A 17,152-nucleotide genomic window follows, 5' to 3' on the forward strand; every position below is an offset into this window, starting at 1 on the left:
CACCCCAGTGCAACTATGGACCAACTCACTCACCAAATGGATGGATACAATGAATTTCGTGTGATTCCCTAGGAGATACTAGGGTTAGGGCTTAGAAAAAGAGAGAGGGAGGTGAAAAGATTTATGTTAAGATGATCACCAAGGATTATACCAGTATCTAGTTTATTGGGAGAATGGAGTCAAAAATGAGATTGACTTAAGTTTTCACTCTATTAAGGAGCCTAATTACAGCGTCGCATGGCCTAGTGATGCAGCTACCCAACTACAACAAGGATTTATACTTCATCTTGTCAAATAATGGAGTTTTAGGGTTAGGTTTTCAAAATCACCCCTAGGAACATTCGCTTTTTCTTACCCAATGGATAATGCATGCAATAGATCAAGACTACCATACTGATTCAAGATTTTCGCATAATTTAGAGCACAAGCAACAACATGATGCAGTGTTCCATACATTAAACATATAATGAAAATTCCGCACAAAAGAGAAACTTACATGGCAGAAAAAGTATATTCATCCATTACATTTGCAAGAGAGAAGCTCCAAAATAGAATAGCATTAACCCAAACATTAAAATGCATTAAAAAATCTCCAATTTGTCCTCCAACAGCTATAGCGAAATTCCAGAAGAAACAATGATCCAAATCCAAGTGATGGTCAAAGGAGAATGAGCCTCTCATCAATTTATATCATCCTCTAAGGGTTTGATTTGCCTAATTAGGCCTAATGATGCCCCAACTAATAATATATTGTGCAAAAATAACATTACTTTGTGACAAACCCACCAAGATAGCTCCATAATACAAAAACAAAGTCTCTCAAAAGGGAAAAATGATAGATACAGTAGGTTGAAGGGCCCTTGAAGAGGCCTAATGGAGTCCAATATGTGCTAAAATGAATGGATGGGCTCCAAACATAGTGATAAATGGGGTGGCCCCTTGATATCCAAGCAAATGACCTGTGGTGCCTCAAAGTGGTTGTGGGGGCACAAAAACAACTTCATGGGTATCCAAATGGATCGAACAAGCTTGTATCTCATTTGTAAGCGCTGGAAGAATGACGCAAGCCCTACTTTTGTCTCCCATGGTGAGACACATCCTCATCTAGGCCCTGGATCCACTACCAAGTGTGTGGTGCAAAGGTGTCGCCAACTGGGTAAGATGGTCTAGGTGCATAATCATCGTCAAATAAATGGAACACAGGCAAGCAACTGAAGGATCCCCTAATGTGGCAATTTGCTCTCTGTTATGGTGGAGGCCCATGGCTCTCAATGCCCACCCTACAAACACTAATATGACCCTCTGGAGGGCTTGGACCCCCGTATAGGGAGACCAAACCCAAGATGAAGACACGCCTACAATCCTATAAAAAATCCAATGCATCCCCTCAACTTCTAATACAACAAATCATTAGTGCAATTGAGTAAATCAACTTACAAATCATGGAACCAAGTGGACACTTCATAGTGGCATGCCCTTCCATAATGGACTTTAGAACATACAAGTGTCTCCAAATTCAAGAAGAAGGTTAACCAAGGACCCTATTAGGTGGTTTCAACCTCTAAGGGGAGTGACATGTCCATGGTACATCCATCAAATGGCAGGTGGCATGTGATATAATGATGGAATGGAGTGGGGCATCAGGGGAAGGCTCCAAGCCACATGCCACAGTACAAGGGTAGCCATAATAAGGGAAGTCCACACTTGGGTGTATGAATGTAGGAGGGAGAAATCGTGGTACATGAATTACCTTGACATTTGCTTTTCCACCCTTCTTCATATGTATTTTGCCTTTAATTGATTTTTATTTTTATAACTGCTCGGGGCTCCATGGGATGAGAGCATGATGTGTAAGATACAGCAGCGAATACCCCCTTTAGGTGGGGCAGTTCATCGCCCACCAAGGGTTGGGACAATCATGGGTTCCTTAATGATGTAGGGGGGCAATATAAGGGGCCCTAGAAACCAAGATGATGGTCATAATGATAGGGGGTAGAGCTCATGTCGACTTTTGTCCACGTGTTAAATTTGTATGTCCCAACCATTTTTTGCATTTTGTGGTACATTTCCTGTTGAGAGTGGCCAAATTATGCTTTTTCCTTTCTTTTAGTTGCATCACAACCTCCGGGGCATCGTTCGAACACTGACCCAAGGGATGAACAAGGGGAGGGGGAAGCTAACTCCTTGCGGGTCCAATGGACAAATGTGGACCCGGATAGGAAATATGGTGAAAGGGGTTATAATGAGCGGAAGAAAGTGATGTATATGTTGTTGGGAAGAGGGACCACGCAACCAAAATCAGGATTTCCCATGTAATGCCACCCCTAAAGCTAGTAGCCAATAAAAGAGATCCTACAAGACTAGCATACAAGGTTAACCATCAAATTGGACAAAGAAGACAAGAATACAAAACAAGCCCACTCTTTCATCTGAATCCCCTCAGTAATCCATGCCCAGAAGTGTTCATGATAAATAAACAAAAATACCCAACTCCACAATGAAAAGTGATACCTTCGGGGTTGGAAGGCCCACCTTCAATCATACGATCATAACAGATGGGTGAGGGAGCATATATTTGGCTCAGGGGCCATAGATAGTGACACAAGAGCTATCTGGCCACTGCAAGGGGTTGTTGGCTGCCCACTGAGGACCATCTAGGAGAAAAATTTCTCCTACGAATATCACCCACAGGTGGTGGGTAACACAGCCCTAACAAAAATCAACACTTATTATAGATTCCAAGGTTTTTTCTTCTTGTTATTATAGACTAATTGTTTGCTACAATTTATGATTTAAAACCCCTAGTTTGTGACAGAAAACTGTAATTTCTTGATTGTATGTGTTTGGAAACTTATTTGACCCTCTATAGGTTGACCTAAGCGTTTAGATTGACCCATAGAAACCCTTGTACCCACTCTCTTGATATTATGTCTTAATCCGTCTAGAAGCAAAATTATTGCATAATTATTCCCAAGTAAATCTTGTTGCAAAACCCTCAAGGCACATTTACCCTAAATCAAATTTGGTTACTTGATCCATAAGATCTACTAGGGAAGCCTCCCTTGTGGTGGATTGCATCCAACCACTAAAAGAAGGGGAGTAGTTGTTGAAGTGACAGTGGTAACTCTCCCATTGTTGCACTCAATCTAGGTTGCTTTGTGAGGCTTTGCACTAAGGTGCTAGATTTTGCAGTAACAATCTAGAGAGTAAATATACTTCAATTTTTTTACATTATTTACTGTCAAGCAAACCTTCAAGGAACTGGCTCTAAGCCCTAAAGGTTAAAATGTGTTACTTCTAAAAACATTCCCAAATTTCAAATAAATGACCAATTGGATATCACCATAAATATCCATTATAAATATTTAAATTTAATGCATATGTAAACCCTGTAAAAATTATAAGAGTGCATCACAAACTTGAGTCATAAGTTAGAAATAAAGAAGACCTGAATAATATGTGAAACATTTTGGATGTCAAGACCACGTGCAACAGCATCAGTGCACACCAACACCCCGCTTTCTCTTGAAAAACTTTTAAAGTCTCTGCACGCTCCTCTGAAGAAGTCTCTCTATGATAACGCATACATTCAATACCATCTCTAAGCAAGATTTTAGCCACTGAATCAACTGAATTTACAGTGTTTGCAAAAACCATTGTCCGCTTCACAGTAGCAGTTGAATCTGACTGTTTAAATGCCCAACCCTCTTTTATTGAATTGATAAGTGTTTCAACTTGTGTCTCTACTGTGACTTCTATCCAACGCTGCTCCAACCTGGAAATAAGAACTAAAATCCATGTTTAAGAATCCAACTTATGAATAACTAATATCAAAATATTCAAAAAATTATTAACTTTTTTTCTAAATAAATTAGACAATCAATACAAGCCCCAACCATTCTCTTAACACCAGATATTCCTTCATAAATATGTGTGTTATTTTCCAGCATATGTTCAATGGTACATTACTGGCTGGACTGGTTGGTCTGGCCATCTTTCAGCATCAACCGTTCATGAGTACTTTAGCCATATGGGTAGTTTATTGCAGAGCTTTTCTCCAGCCTTCCTTTGTTCCAGAGTTGTAATGTATGAGATTCAAAGAGTATTGAGAGACCAGTGTTTCAGGGAGATGGCACACCCTATGCTATTATTAGTATATTTTTATTTCAGGTTTCCAGTGTTCTATTTTTAGCAGTTTTCCCATGCATCAGAGTCATATGCAGATGCAGGAACATGCATGGAGGATCGAGCGAAATCCAATGGGCACTTTCATATTCTTGATCCTGCTATTTTTAGCAGTTTCCAGTTTTAGAAACTTGGTCATTTTCAACAGCAAAGGATAGTATAATTGGATACCTATTGAGGAGATAAGCTCATGGTTCAAATTTGAGGTGAACTGGAGTTGCTATTTTTTGTGAAATTCTATTTTTTTAAATTATATTTTTAGAATGTAGTAAAAATAGCAAGAAAATTATATGGATACAGACCCCGAATGGAGATTAGCTCATGGTATGCATTTTAGCAAAATCTGAGGTCATGATTTTCAGGTCTATTTTTGGCTGGTCTATTTTTCACAGATGGATGAGATTTAGGCAAAGTAACGATAGTTTTTAGGACCTAGTCCGGTGTAGACTATCAATGCAAAAATTTACGCCACTGTGTTACCCACCAAAATGGGAAATCCACTAGGAGAAAACTTTTATCTTATTTTGGACAGCCAGCCAGCCAGCAGCCCTACACATTAGCTTGATGATGATGAAATGCCAGCTCCTCCCTCATCTCCAGCAGCCACTGTACCTCTCACCATTATAAAGGTGGGCTACCACTCAACTGTGGAAATTTCTAAGCCTGACACATCAGAAATCCCTACTGCATTATCTGTTTATTATCTCCTACTTGTTCTTTCCATTAACAGGTTATTTATTAATATAAACACTGAAATAAACACAAATGCAGCCTTCACACATATACAGATCAACAATTGAAATAACTGAGACAACACAAGGGACACCGTTATTTTTGGACAATAGTCCCCAGAAAAACCCAATGCAAGAAAACCGGTGCAGCAGATATGAGGGTTTTATTATTATGCAGTTTTCTTAATACAACTAGGGTGCCAAAAATGGCTCACCCTTAAAATATTTTCCTTGGCAGAAGTACCTTTCTTCGGAGACAGATATTTCGGCTAATCAACAACCAGATGAATAGCCTCACAGTGACTTCCACTGTTCCCTTAGCTGGACAGCGAAAGCTGCTCCAAGCTACCCTCAGGAACTGTGTCACCCTCCAGAGACTGTGGCACCCTTTACGGCTCTGCGTCAGCTAACCAGCTCTCAGTCTGCCCCACGAAAATTCCTCAATACTGCCTCTTCAGCCCAGCGTCAGCTTTGCAACCCTCTGCGCTGTTTGCGTCATCCTCCGCTGCCTCTACATCATCCTCTTGGCCCTCTGCATCCTCTGCGCAGGCCTCCTCAGCCTCTGCATCAGTCCTGGTTGCCTCTGCATCAACCTTCGAAGGCTCTGCGTTGTCTCTCTGGCACTCTCTCTGCCTCTCTGCTATGTATTCTCGGCCTTCTGCCAAACTTCCCCTCGCTGCAACAAATCACTAACTCGATTTCTCAATAAACCCTGCCCCAGAAAATCGAATTCTTGATCAACTTGGTGTGTCTCCAATTGACCCTCAAGCCTCCTCTTATACTTTTCCTGTTGACGATTCAACAGCCAAGATTAAGTCCCTAATCAACGGCTAAGATTAGATTTGGCTTGATCCTCGTTATTTAGAGCTTTCTCACCAATATTATATTAATACACATTAATATTTTAACTTTCCTAAGTTTAGACTTAGGAACCCCATTAAAAATGTTAATTATTTTAATATCTCTCCATCCAGGTGGAATTTCCCCAAACGATTTCTAGGTCTTGGAGATCTCATGTGCCTTAGTCTCTCCACCAATTTTCATGGCTAGAGCACATCCAATGCTACCAAAAATCAACATCAACAGATACTTTGATCAATGGTGTGTTACGCACCAAAAGTGGATGACCCCATATGAAAAATTTTCTCCTAGTCATCTCATTTAGTCGGCGGCCAGTAGCCCCTGAGAGCCACCTTGTAGCCGATGCAATGTGCCATTCATATCTTCGCCACCTACATCAGTCATATGTCCCCTCATCCATTTGTCAAGATCACATGTTGGAAGGTGGGCTTCTGGTCAAAAGGTACTTTATTCATTTTGAATTGGGGTGCTTAAGCTTGCTTGTATTTTGGGCATTTGGCATGGATTGTGGTGTGACATGGAAGAAAGAAGGATCTTGACCATAGTTTTGTTCCCTTCACTTAAATGGGGGGTTAATTTTCTATCCTAATTCAGTGGGACTACCTCTAATGACTTATTGCTTTAGAGGAAGGAGCACTCCTTAGGAATCCATGATTGATATAGTGTGTCACATCTATCCTAGTTATACTTATCACTCCCCTTCATACATTACAAGCCCTTATTCCACCTTCCTTCTCTGAGTCCACTTGACCATGGGTCCATTGGGATCTAGCACACCCCCCCATTTTCCACATATTTGGGTCGGGCCTAGAAATGTTGCCACGAAAGGTTGATTCAGCTAAAAGAAAAAAAGAGCATATCATTGCCACAAGCAAGAAACAAAAGAAAGAAAATTATAAGATAAAAAAGATGGTCCGCTGTTATGTAAAAATTGAAATATGTAACTGTATTTTGATTAGGGAAAGGGCACGTTCAGGAGATCATGCCCTTCCATGAAAAGGCACCTTGGGCCATATATAAGCCAGGGGCCCCTCTATGTGAAATTCATTCAAGCATTCAATTAATTATCCACTCCATTTGGCATCCGAGCAAGTTCGTTCCTCGGCTGGTAATTCGCTATCTACTGGCACCCACTCGTCCACTCATCCCTGTTCGCAACTAAGATAAATTGCAACAAACCACTGTTCTTTGTCGGAAATCTTCATGCTCCACCACTGTGTCCCTACTGTCGCTGCTCCCTGCGAATCCGCTACCCCTACGTTTCCATTTCCACTGTCGTTTCCCCTGTGTCACTGTACCTGTCGTCAATTCCACTGTTGCACAACCATACACCATCGTTATTTGCCATTCCGCTCTACGTTGTTTCACCTATCCGAACTGCTTCCACTGTCATGGCCCGCATTCCCTGTCCTTCCGACCACAGATTCTCGTCTGCAATTTCCTTTCGACAACTATTGTTTGTCATTTAGAGCATGCTCTCATTTCCTAGAGCTTCAAATAGTAATACAAAGAAAAATCAAGAAAAAACAATAGGCAATAATAGTGGTGGAAAAACAAAGGCCGAGGTAACACATGCATCCATGATTCCTCCCTCCTCTCATTTGTACACCCAATATGTAGAATTCCTCATCATTGCTACCCATTTGACCATGGCATTTGGCCTTGAGATCCTTAGTTGATTTTGGGTAGCATCGAATGTGCTCTAGCTCCAAATTTTGTGGAGAGGCTAGAACACATTAGGTCTCTAAGACCCAGAAATTGTTTGGAGAAATTCCACTCGAATGAGGAGTTATTAAAATAATTAATATTTTTAATGGGTTCCTCATCATTGCTACCCATTTGACCATGGCATTTGGCCTTGAGATCCTTTGTTGATTTTGGGTAGCATCGAATATGCTTTAGCTCCAAATTTTGTGGAGAGGCTAGAACAAATGAGATCTCTAAGACCCAGAAATCGTTTGGAGAAATTCCACCCAGATGAGGAGCTATTAAAATAATTAATATTTTTAATGGGTTCCTAAGTCTAAACTTAGGAAAATAAAAATATTAATGGGTATAAATAAGAATATGGGTGAGAAACTTCTAAGTGACGATGATCAAGTATGTTTTAATCTTAGACGTTGATTAGGGACTTAATCTCAGTCATTGATTCATCAAAAGGAAAAGTATAAGAAGAGGCTTGAGGGTCAGTTGGAGATACACCAAGTTGATAAGTCAGTTCGATTTTTCGAGGGCGAGGTTTGCTGAGAAAGCCGAACAGGCGAGCTGAGTTGCAGCAGAGGGGCAGGGATAGTTGAGGTTGGAGGATCTTCTCTGGGACCCCGAAGACTCAGCAGAGAGAGGTAGAGATACACCGGAGGAGGCAGCGCAGACCAAGGAGGAGTGACGCTGGGCCAGGAGGGCCCACGCAGTGTGTTCATTTGGGGTAGCATCGGATGTGCTCTAGCCATGAAAATTGGTGGAGAGGCTAAAGCACATGAGATCTCCAAGACCCATAAATGGTTTGGGCAAATTCTAACCGGTTTGGGAGATATTAAAATAATTAATATTTTTAATGAAATTCCTAAGTCTAAACTTAGGAAAAATAAAATATTAATGGGTATTAATATAGGGTCCAAAAGTCATGGATCAAGCCAAATTTAATCTTAGTCGTTGATTAGAGATTTAATCTCGGTCATGGATGGACCAACGATAAAAGTATAAGAAGAGGCTTGAGGGTCAGTTGGAGAACACACTGAGGGAGACCAGTCAGTTCGATTTCTAGAGCGGGGTTAGCTGAGAAATTCAAACTAGTGGTTTGGAGAGCAGCATGAGGCAATAAGTACAGAATAGAGAGTCGAGAACAACACCAGCAGACCAGCGCAGACATTGGAGAGGCAAACGCAGAGGCAGCAGCAGACTGCGCTGTCACTGGAGGGCCTACGTGGGTGACGTAGAGAGGCCTAGTGATGACGAAAAGAAGCAGGGGCTGACGTAGAGTCTGAGAGCTACGCAAAGGTCAGCCAGGCTGACACAGAGACTGGGAGAAGTGCTGGAGAATTTTCTCTTTGTTGGGTAAGCCAGTTTGGCACCTTGTTGTATTGAAGAATTGCTAAATAATAAAATCCTCCCTTGCTACACCGGTTTTCCTACATTGGGTTTTTCTGGGGACTGTTGTCCAAAATATCTGTGTCAATGCATTGATTCTTGTGCATGTGTTTGTTTCTATATTATGGCATGATATCTGCAGCAGAATTTATTTTAATGTTTATTGAAGAAATTTCATAAATAACTTAATGGAAAATAAGTAGGTAAAGTAACTCAGTTGTTTCAGTGATAGATTTTTCACATGGTATCAGAGGAGGTAATCAAAGACAGGAAAGGAAAATCAATTATGGGTAGAGACCATGATGCAGAGGCATCTACGTCAGGAGACTCGCATAGATTTTCAAAAAATTGCATAAGAGAAAGTGATTTCGATTTCTCTATGTTGGCTTCCAGGCTGGAAGAAGAAGTGGCTTGTATGACTAGTTCTGCATGATCAGAGGTATGGTATATAGACAGTGGAGCGTCTTGGCATATGATGGGAATCCAGGAATGTTTCTCAGATTATCAGGAGGAGAAGATGAACTTTCAGATCACCATGGGGAACAAGGCAAAGTGTACTCCAGTAGGGAGGGGTGCCATAGTTTTTCAAACAGAATCGGGAGAGCGGTTCCGTGCTACCAATGTGTTGCATGTACTAGGATTGGGGATGAACTTACTTTCTGTGTCGCAACTTCAAGGCAAAGGCTATGACGTCTTCTTCATCAAGGAGAAAGTATACATCAAACACCCAAGCTGGAAAAAGAAAGTGCAGATCGGGATCAAAAGTAACAACTTGTATAGACTACAACTAGAATCACCAATGGCACTAATAGGCAGTGATGGAGACAAGGATTTGAACAAACTATGGCACAAAAGAATGGGACATTTGCACCATGGGGCTCTGAGAATTCTCAGGAGCACTGTAACTGGAGTTTCGGATCTTAGTATGGAACGAGATGATGTATGCAGAGGATGTGCTCTAGGAAAGTATTCCAAAGCAGCATTTCGTAGAAGTAAAAACAGGGCCAAGAGTGTACTAGGTTTGATACACTCAAATATTTGAGGACCTATGTCCACTGAAGCTCTTAGTGGTGCCGAGTACTTCCTTACCTTCATTGATGACCACTCAAGGAAAACTTGGATTTATTTTCTGAAAACCAAGGACGAGGTTTTCTGTCGATTCAAAGAGTTCAAAGCTCTAGTGGAAAATCTGACTGGGAAAAAAATAAAAGTTTTGCACTTAGATAATGGTGGAGAGTATGTCAATAAGGACTTCACTGATTTTTGTGCTAAGGAGGGCATCAGAAGAGAGTGGACAGCTCCTTACAATCCAGAGTAGAATGGAGTAGTAGAAAGGAAGAACAGGACTATTGTAGAAGCAGCTAGGGCCATGATGTATGATCAGGATATGCCAAAATTCCTGTGGGCAAAAGCATGCAACACAGCAGTCTATGTTCAAAATAGGACTCCTCATCGGGCATTGGGCAAGATTACTCCAGAGAAAGTTTTCACAAGGAAGACACCTGAAGTCATTCATTTCAGGATATTTGGGAGTTTAGCATATTATCGTGTACCCGAGGAAAAGAGGAAAAAGTTGGATCAAACTGAGGAAAAAGGATATCTAGTGGGATATAGCGAGAACACTAAGGCATACAGAATCTATCTTCCAAGGAGCAGGAAGGTAGTGGTTCGACGAGATATGAAATTCGTGGAGGACAGGGCTTTCAGAAAATCTCAAGAAATGTCTTCCGAGGAGCAGTCAAAAGAAGAGCCATTGGTTAAACCTCTTCAACCAACGGAAGTAAAGAATTCTTCCTCAGGTCAGGAAGATTCACATGATGAGGAGGAGTTAAAAGAAGCACCTGCTGGCAGAGGAAGAACTAGTAGGGAAGTTCGTCAGATTCTGCGAGATGCAGAGGACTTCATCAAAGCGCCAAGAAACAATAAGAGGGAGGGAAAACAGCGCGATAGATATCAAGCATTAGTATCTCAGGATGGGGAGCCTGCCAATTTCCAAGAGGCAGCTCAACATCAAGTTTGGCTGGATGCGATGGTAGAGGAGTACAACTCCATAATGGTGAACGATGTCTGGGAGGTAGTGCCAAGACCTCAAGACAGATCAGTGGTAGGTTTGAGATGGATCTACAAGATCAAACACGCTGCAGACGGCAATGTTGAGAAATATAAAACCAAGTTTGTGGCTAAGGGGTATGCTCAGAAGGAAGGAATTGATTAAGAAGAAACCTTCGCCCCAATAGCCAAGTATACATCTATTAGAACCGTGATATCTCTTGCAGCACAAATGGGGTGGAAGATTCATCAGATGGATGTCAAAACGACATTTTTGAACGGAGTGATAGAAGAAGAGGTATACATTGAACAACCAGAGGGCTTTGAGACACATGAGAAGAAGTCTCATGTATGCAGGTTGAAGAAAGCCTTATATGGGCTGAAACAGGCACCCAGAGCATGGTATGGTCAAATCGATGGCTACTTGCAAAAGATGGGATTTGTCAAGAGTGACACAGATCCAAATCTTTACTATCTAGTCGTAGAGAATGAGTCGCTGATCTTAGTATTGTATGTGGATGATCTCTTTCTGACAAGATCATCCAAACTCATCGAGGACTGCAAGAAGAATCTAGCCACAGAATTCGATATGAAGGACTTGGGATGAATGCATTATTTCCTAGGGTTGGAAGTTTGGCAGCAAAAAGGAGAGATCATCCTTGGGCAAGGGAGATATGCTACAGAAATCCTTAAGAGATTCAAGATGGAGGACTGTAGACCTATGGCTACTCCAATGATCACCAACTGGAAGAAGATTGATGCATCAGAAGACAAGGATGTTGATCCCACCTTATACAGGCAGCTCATAGGGTCCCTGATGTATCTGGTCAATATCAGGCCAGACATTTGCTACACTGTCAACACCCTCAGTCAATTCATGGTGGAACCGAAGAGGGTGCATTGGGCAGCAGCCAAACATATTCTCAGGTATTTACAGGGAACAGTCGATTATGGACACTTGTACACCAGGAGTAAGGATATCAGATTGAGTGGATTTACTGATGCAAATTGGGCAGGCAGTTCAGTGGATCGAAAAAGTACCTCTGGGTACTTTTTCAACATTGGATCAGGAATGACCTCCTGGTGCAGCAAATAGAAGTCCGTGGCTCTGAGCTCATTTGAGGCTGAATATATGGCGGCGAGCACAGCTTCGTGTGAGGCCATATGGCTTAGAAAACTTCTTGTGAACCTATTCAAAAGAAAAATGGAGGCGACCAGGATCATGTGCGATAATCAGAGTTGCATCAAACTCTCTGAGAATCCAGTGTTTCATGATTGGTCAAAGCATATTGAGATCTGGTGTCACTTTGTCAGAGACTATGTCCAACGAGGAGTTGTACAGTTGAGCTACACTCCGACAGGAGAACAGGTGGCAGACATCTGCACCAAGGCCCTTGGAAAAACAAAGTTTGATTACTTCAGGGAAAGGATGGGGATGATAAGGAATCCATTTCAGTAGCAGAAATGGGGGTGATGCTGGAGTGTAGATGCAGTGTTGGAAGAAAGGACCAGCAACAACACGGATGCAGAGGGAGTTGTCGTACAGATGTTGCAGTGGCAGTAGCAGGGCCATGGGCAACAGTACAGGATGCAGCAGTGTAGAGGATGTTGGACAGGGAAGCCTAGCATCAGCACAAGGACCGATGCTAGATGATCAGGGTGATACTCAGTGAGGAGTACTACTAGAGCACAGTCCTCGCTAAGAGGGAGTGTTAATTTGAGGTAGCTTCGGATGTGCTCTAGCCATGAAAATTGGTGGAGAGGATAAAGCACATGAGATCTCCAAGACCCAGAAGTGGTTTGGGCAGATGCTAACCGGTTTGGGAGATATTAAAATAATTAATATTTTTAATGAAGTTCCTAAGTCTAAACTTTAGGAAAAGTAAAATATTAATGGGTAATATAAAACTAGGTTAGAAGGTTCCAAAAGTCATGGATCAAGCCAAATCTAATCTTAGCCGTTGATTAGAGATTTAATCTCAGTCGTTGATGGACCAAGGAGAAAAGTATAAGAAGAGGCTTGAGGGTCAGTTGGAGAACACACTAAGGGAGACCAGGCAGTTCGATTTCTGGAGCGGGGTTAGCTGAGAAATTCGAACTAGTGGTCTAGAGAGCAGCAAGAGACAGCAAGTACAAAACAGAGAGTCGTGAACAGCACCAGAAGACCAACGTAGACGTTGTAGAGGCAGACGCAGAGGCAGCAGCAGACTACGCAGTCACTGAAGGGCCTGTGTGGGTGACGTAGAGAGGCCCAGTGATGACGCAGAGAAGCCGGGGCTGACACAGAGTGTCTGGGAGCTACGCAGAGATCAGCCAGGCTGACGCAAAGACTGGGAGAAGTGCTAGAGAATTTTCTCTCTATTGGGTAAGCCAGTTTGGCACCCTGTTATACTAAAGAATTGCTGAATAATAAAATCCTCCCTTGCTGCACCGATTTTCCCACATTGGGTTTTTCTGGGCACTGTTGTCCAAAATATTTGTGTCAATGTGTTGATTCTTGTGCATGTGTTTGTTTCTGTATTATGGTGTGATATCTGTAGCAGAATTTATTTTAATGTTTATTAAAGGAATTTCATAAATAACTGTCAGGCCAGGAGTAACTCCAGTTTGGCAGAAAACTCAGAAAAACTTATTCGATTTATTACATTAGGTAGCTATTGTTATATACAAGAATGTGACTGCTCAGTTCATCTTCTGATGACTGTTCACATTCCAGGTTCACCCAACCGCAGAGGATTAGGTGTCAACATTCCCCCCTTAATAATCTGAAGGGATGTTGATGAGTCCAAGCATCATTCTGAATCTTTCAAGCTTTTCTCTTCCAAGCGCTTTGGTGAAGATGTCTGCAATTTGCTCATTTGTGGAACAATGACGGAGATGGATTGTTTTGGCCTCAACATGATGTCGGATCAAATGATATTTAGTATTGATGTGCTTTGTACGATCATGGAACTTTGGATTCTTGGCCAACTTTATTGCAGAGGTGTTGTCAATCATGAGTGGAGTTGATTGTACTTGTTTTACCTGCAAATCTTCAAGAATTTTCCTGAGCCACACAATTTCTTTCGTTGCTTCAGCTGTTGCCACGTATTCTGCTTCTGTTGTGGAATCTGCTGGAACTGATTGTTTGCGTGATCTCCAGGAGACAGCTCCTGATCCAAGACTCAGCATATCCTGAAGTAGATACCCCAGTTTCTTTGTCTCCATCGAAGTCTGAATCAGAGTATCCAATCAAGCTGAAGTCGTCCACCTGTGTATACTTGATTCCAAGGTCTTGAGTTCCCTTCAAGTACCTTAGAACTCTTTTTGCAGCAGACCAATGTCCCTCACAAGGCTTTTGCATGAACCTAGAGAGGATTCCAACAGTAAATGAAATGTCTGGTCTGGTAGTAGTGAGGTAGATGAGACTTCCTACACGCTGTCTATACTTTGTTGCATCCTCAAATTCCTTTCCTTCAATAGATGTGAGCTTTAAGTTTTGTTCCATTGGAGTAGAAAGAGGATTGCACTCTGTCATGCCAAATTTGTTTAACAAATCTCCAATGTATTTCTTTTGAGAAAGAAATATGGATTTTGGATGTTGGGTTACTTCAATGCCAAGATAGTAATGAACATAGCCCAAATCAGTCATTTCAAAACTTTTCCCCAATTCCTTCTTTATGGATGCAAGGTAGCTTTCATTGTTCCCTGTCATTAAAAGATCATCTACATATACCACAAGATACACAACTGTTTTGCCAACTTTCTTGACAAATAAAGTTGCATCATCAAGATCAAAATGATTGAAGTTGAGTTTCAGAAGATGCTCAGTTAGTTTTTCATACCAGGCTCGCGGTGCTTGTTTGAGGCCATACAAGGATTTCACAAGTTTGCATACTTTATGTTCATGTCCTTTCACAGCAAATCCTTCAGGCTGGGACATAAAAACATTCTCTTTTAGATCTCCATTCAAGAATGCAGTTTTTACATCCATTTGATGGACTTTCCAACCGTTCTGAGCAGCTGGTGCAAAGAGTGTCGGGATGGTGGCCCATTTTGCTGTGGGGGCAAAAGTTTCCTCATAATTGACCCCTTCCTTCTGTGCAAAGCCTTTTGCCACAAGCCTAGCTTTGTGCTTGTCAAGTGAGCCATCAGCTTTGTATTTGTTCTTGTAGACCCACTTGCAGCCAATTGGTTTGGTTCCAAATGGAGGATCAACCAGCTTCCAAGTGCCATTCTTTATGAGGGCATCATCAAGATCAAAATGATTGAAGTTGAGTTTCAGAAGATGCTCAGTTAGTTTTTCATACCAGGCTCGCGGTGCTTGTTTGAGGCCATACAAGGATTTCACAAGTTTGCATACTTTATGTTCATGTCCTTTCACAGCAAATCCTTCAGGCTGGGACATAAAAACATTCTCTTTTAGATCTCCATTCAAGAATGCAGTTTTTACATCCATTTGATGGACTTTCCAACCGTTCTGAGCAGCTGGTGCAAAGAGTGTCGGGATGGTGGCCCATTTTGCTGTGGGGGCAAAAGTTTCCTCATAATTGACCCCTTCCTTCTGTGCAAAGCCTTTTGCCACAAGCCTAGCTTTGTGCTTGTCAAGTGAGCCATCAGCTTTGTATTTGTTCTTGTAGACCCACTTGCAGCCAATTGGTTTGGTTCCAAATGGAGGATCAACCAGCTTCCAAGTGCCATTCTTTATGAGGGCATCATACTCCTTTTTCATCGCTTCTTTCCATTCATCATGAGAAGCAGCTTCTTTGAAGGAAGTTGGTTCAAAATCTGTAGACAAGTTCAATTCACAATCATAAGTAACATCCATATCAACAGTTGAATTAGAGTCATCTACATCACCTCCATTTTGTCGGTTTAAATTTCTGGTTCCTGTTTTTCCAATTTCATCAGGATGAACACTTTCAAGTGTCTTTGTCGGCCACTTTGGGGGACCTTTCTGAGATGGTCCAGGCTACTCTGTTGATTGAGTTGGGACTGAATCAAGATTGAGTCTCCCAATTCTATCAATTACATCACTTAAAGGATCATCCGTTGTTGGAGTTTCATGCAGGGGAGATTGTTCTTCAGAAGAAGATTCCACATGTTGATCTAGTATAGGAATCCCCCCTTCAAGATGTGGAATCTGATTATCAAATTCTTGAAATGATTTTGTTTTTGCGAATCTGTCCAAGCGATCAAGTTGCCGCTCAACAACATTGTCAGATTTGGATGATTCAAGAAAAATTACATCTCTAGATACAACAAACTTTTTATTTACTTCATCATAGAGACGGTATGCTTTAGAGGTGTTTGAATACCCCAAGAAGATACACTTACGACTTCTAGCACCAAGTTTGTTTCTATGTACCTTTGGTATCAAAGCATAACAGGTGGAACCAAAGATCCTGAGATGTTTTACCGAAGGAACATGTCCACACCACAATTCATAAGGAGTCTTGTTTCTTATAGCATTAGATGGACATCTATTCTTTATATATGCAGCACATAGAACAGCATCAGCCCAAAACATTATCTTTACATTTTTGAAGAAAAGCATGGATCGTACCATATTCAAAATTGTTCTATTCATTCTTTCTGCTACACCATTCTGTTGGGGATTATAAGGTACAGTTGTTTGATGTTTGATCCCATGTTGGCGAAGATAGTTTTCAAATCATTTGATGTATATTCTTTTCCATTATCAGTGCGAATAGACCCAATATGAGATTGTGCATCATTTTCAATCCATTTATGAAAATTCTTGAATGTTTGAAAAGCATCAGATTTGTTCTTCAATAAATAAATCCAACACATTCTGGTGTAATCATCAATAAATGTCATGATATATTTATTTCCATTTGCAGAAAGAACAGGCATTGGACCACATAACTCTGAATGAATGAGTTCAAGCTTCCTATGTGCTCTTGAATGTGAATCATGAAAAGACTGTTTGCTATGCTTTCCTAGAATGCAAGCATCACATTGCTTATGTTTCCTACGAATTGTAGGCAAACCAGCAACACCATTTTTCTTCAATAAGCGGAGACTGTCATAGTTTAAATGTCCAAATCTAGCATGCCATAATAAACTTGATGGAAGTGTACCTTCTTCATGATGAGAAATATATGAGAAATGTTATGCATGAGCAGAGGTTCCTTGCAGTTTGAGAAGCCTTTCTTCTTCTATTCCCCTCATGACAAGTGAGTGGTCAGAAGCTTTTCTTACCTCAAGCTTGCCATCAAACATATGAATGGAGTGAC

The 17,152-nt window shown here is 41.3% G+C and overlaps 1 protein-coding gene across 1 annotated transcript in view; it reads right to left on the reverse strand.

Moving 5' to 3' along the window:
* LOC149244723 (DEAD-box ATP-dependent RNA helicase 22-like) overlaps positions 1 to 17,152 on the reverse strand; it is a 283,017-nt gene that overhangs the window by 158,541 nt on the left and 107,324 nt on the right. Inside the window, 2 exon segments of the mRNA XM_089374971.1 lie at positions 3,449 to 3,522; positions 3,525 to 3,775. Of these exon segments, the coding sequence (XP_089231097.1) occupies positions 3,449 to 3,522; positions 3,525 to 3,775 (325 nt within the window).

Source organism: Pinus tabuliformis, chromosome 8 (assembly GCF_031772625.1).
Source record: "Pinus tabuliformis cultivar Carrire ecotype Pingquan chromosome 8, CPIR1, whole genome shotgun sequence".
NCBI classification, from domain to species: Eukaryota; Viridiplantae; Streptophyta; class Pinopsida; order Pinales; family Pinaceae; genus Pinus; species Pinus tabuliformis.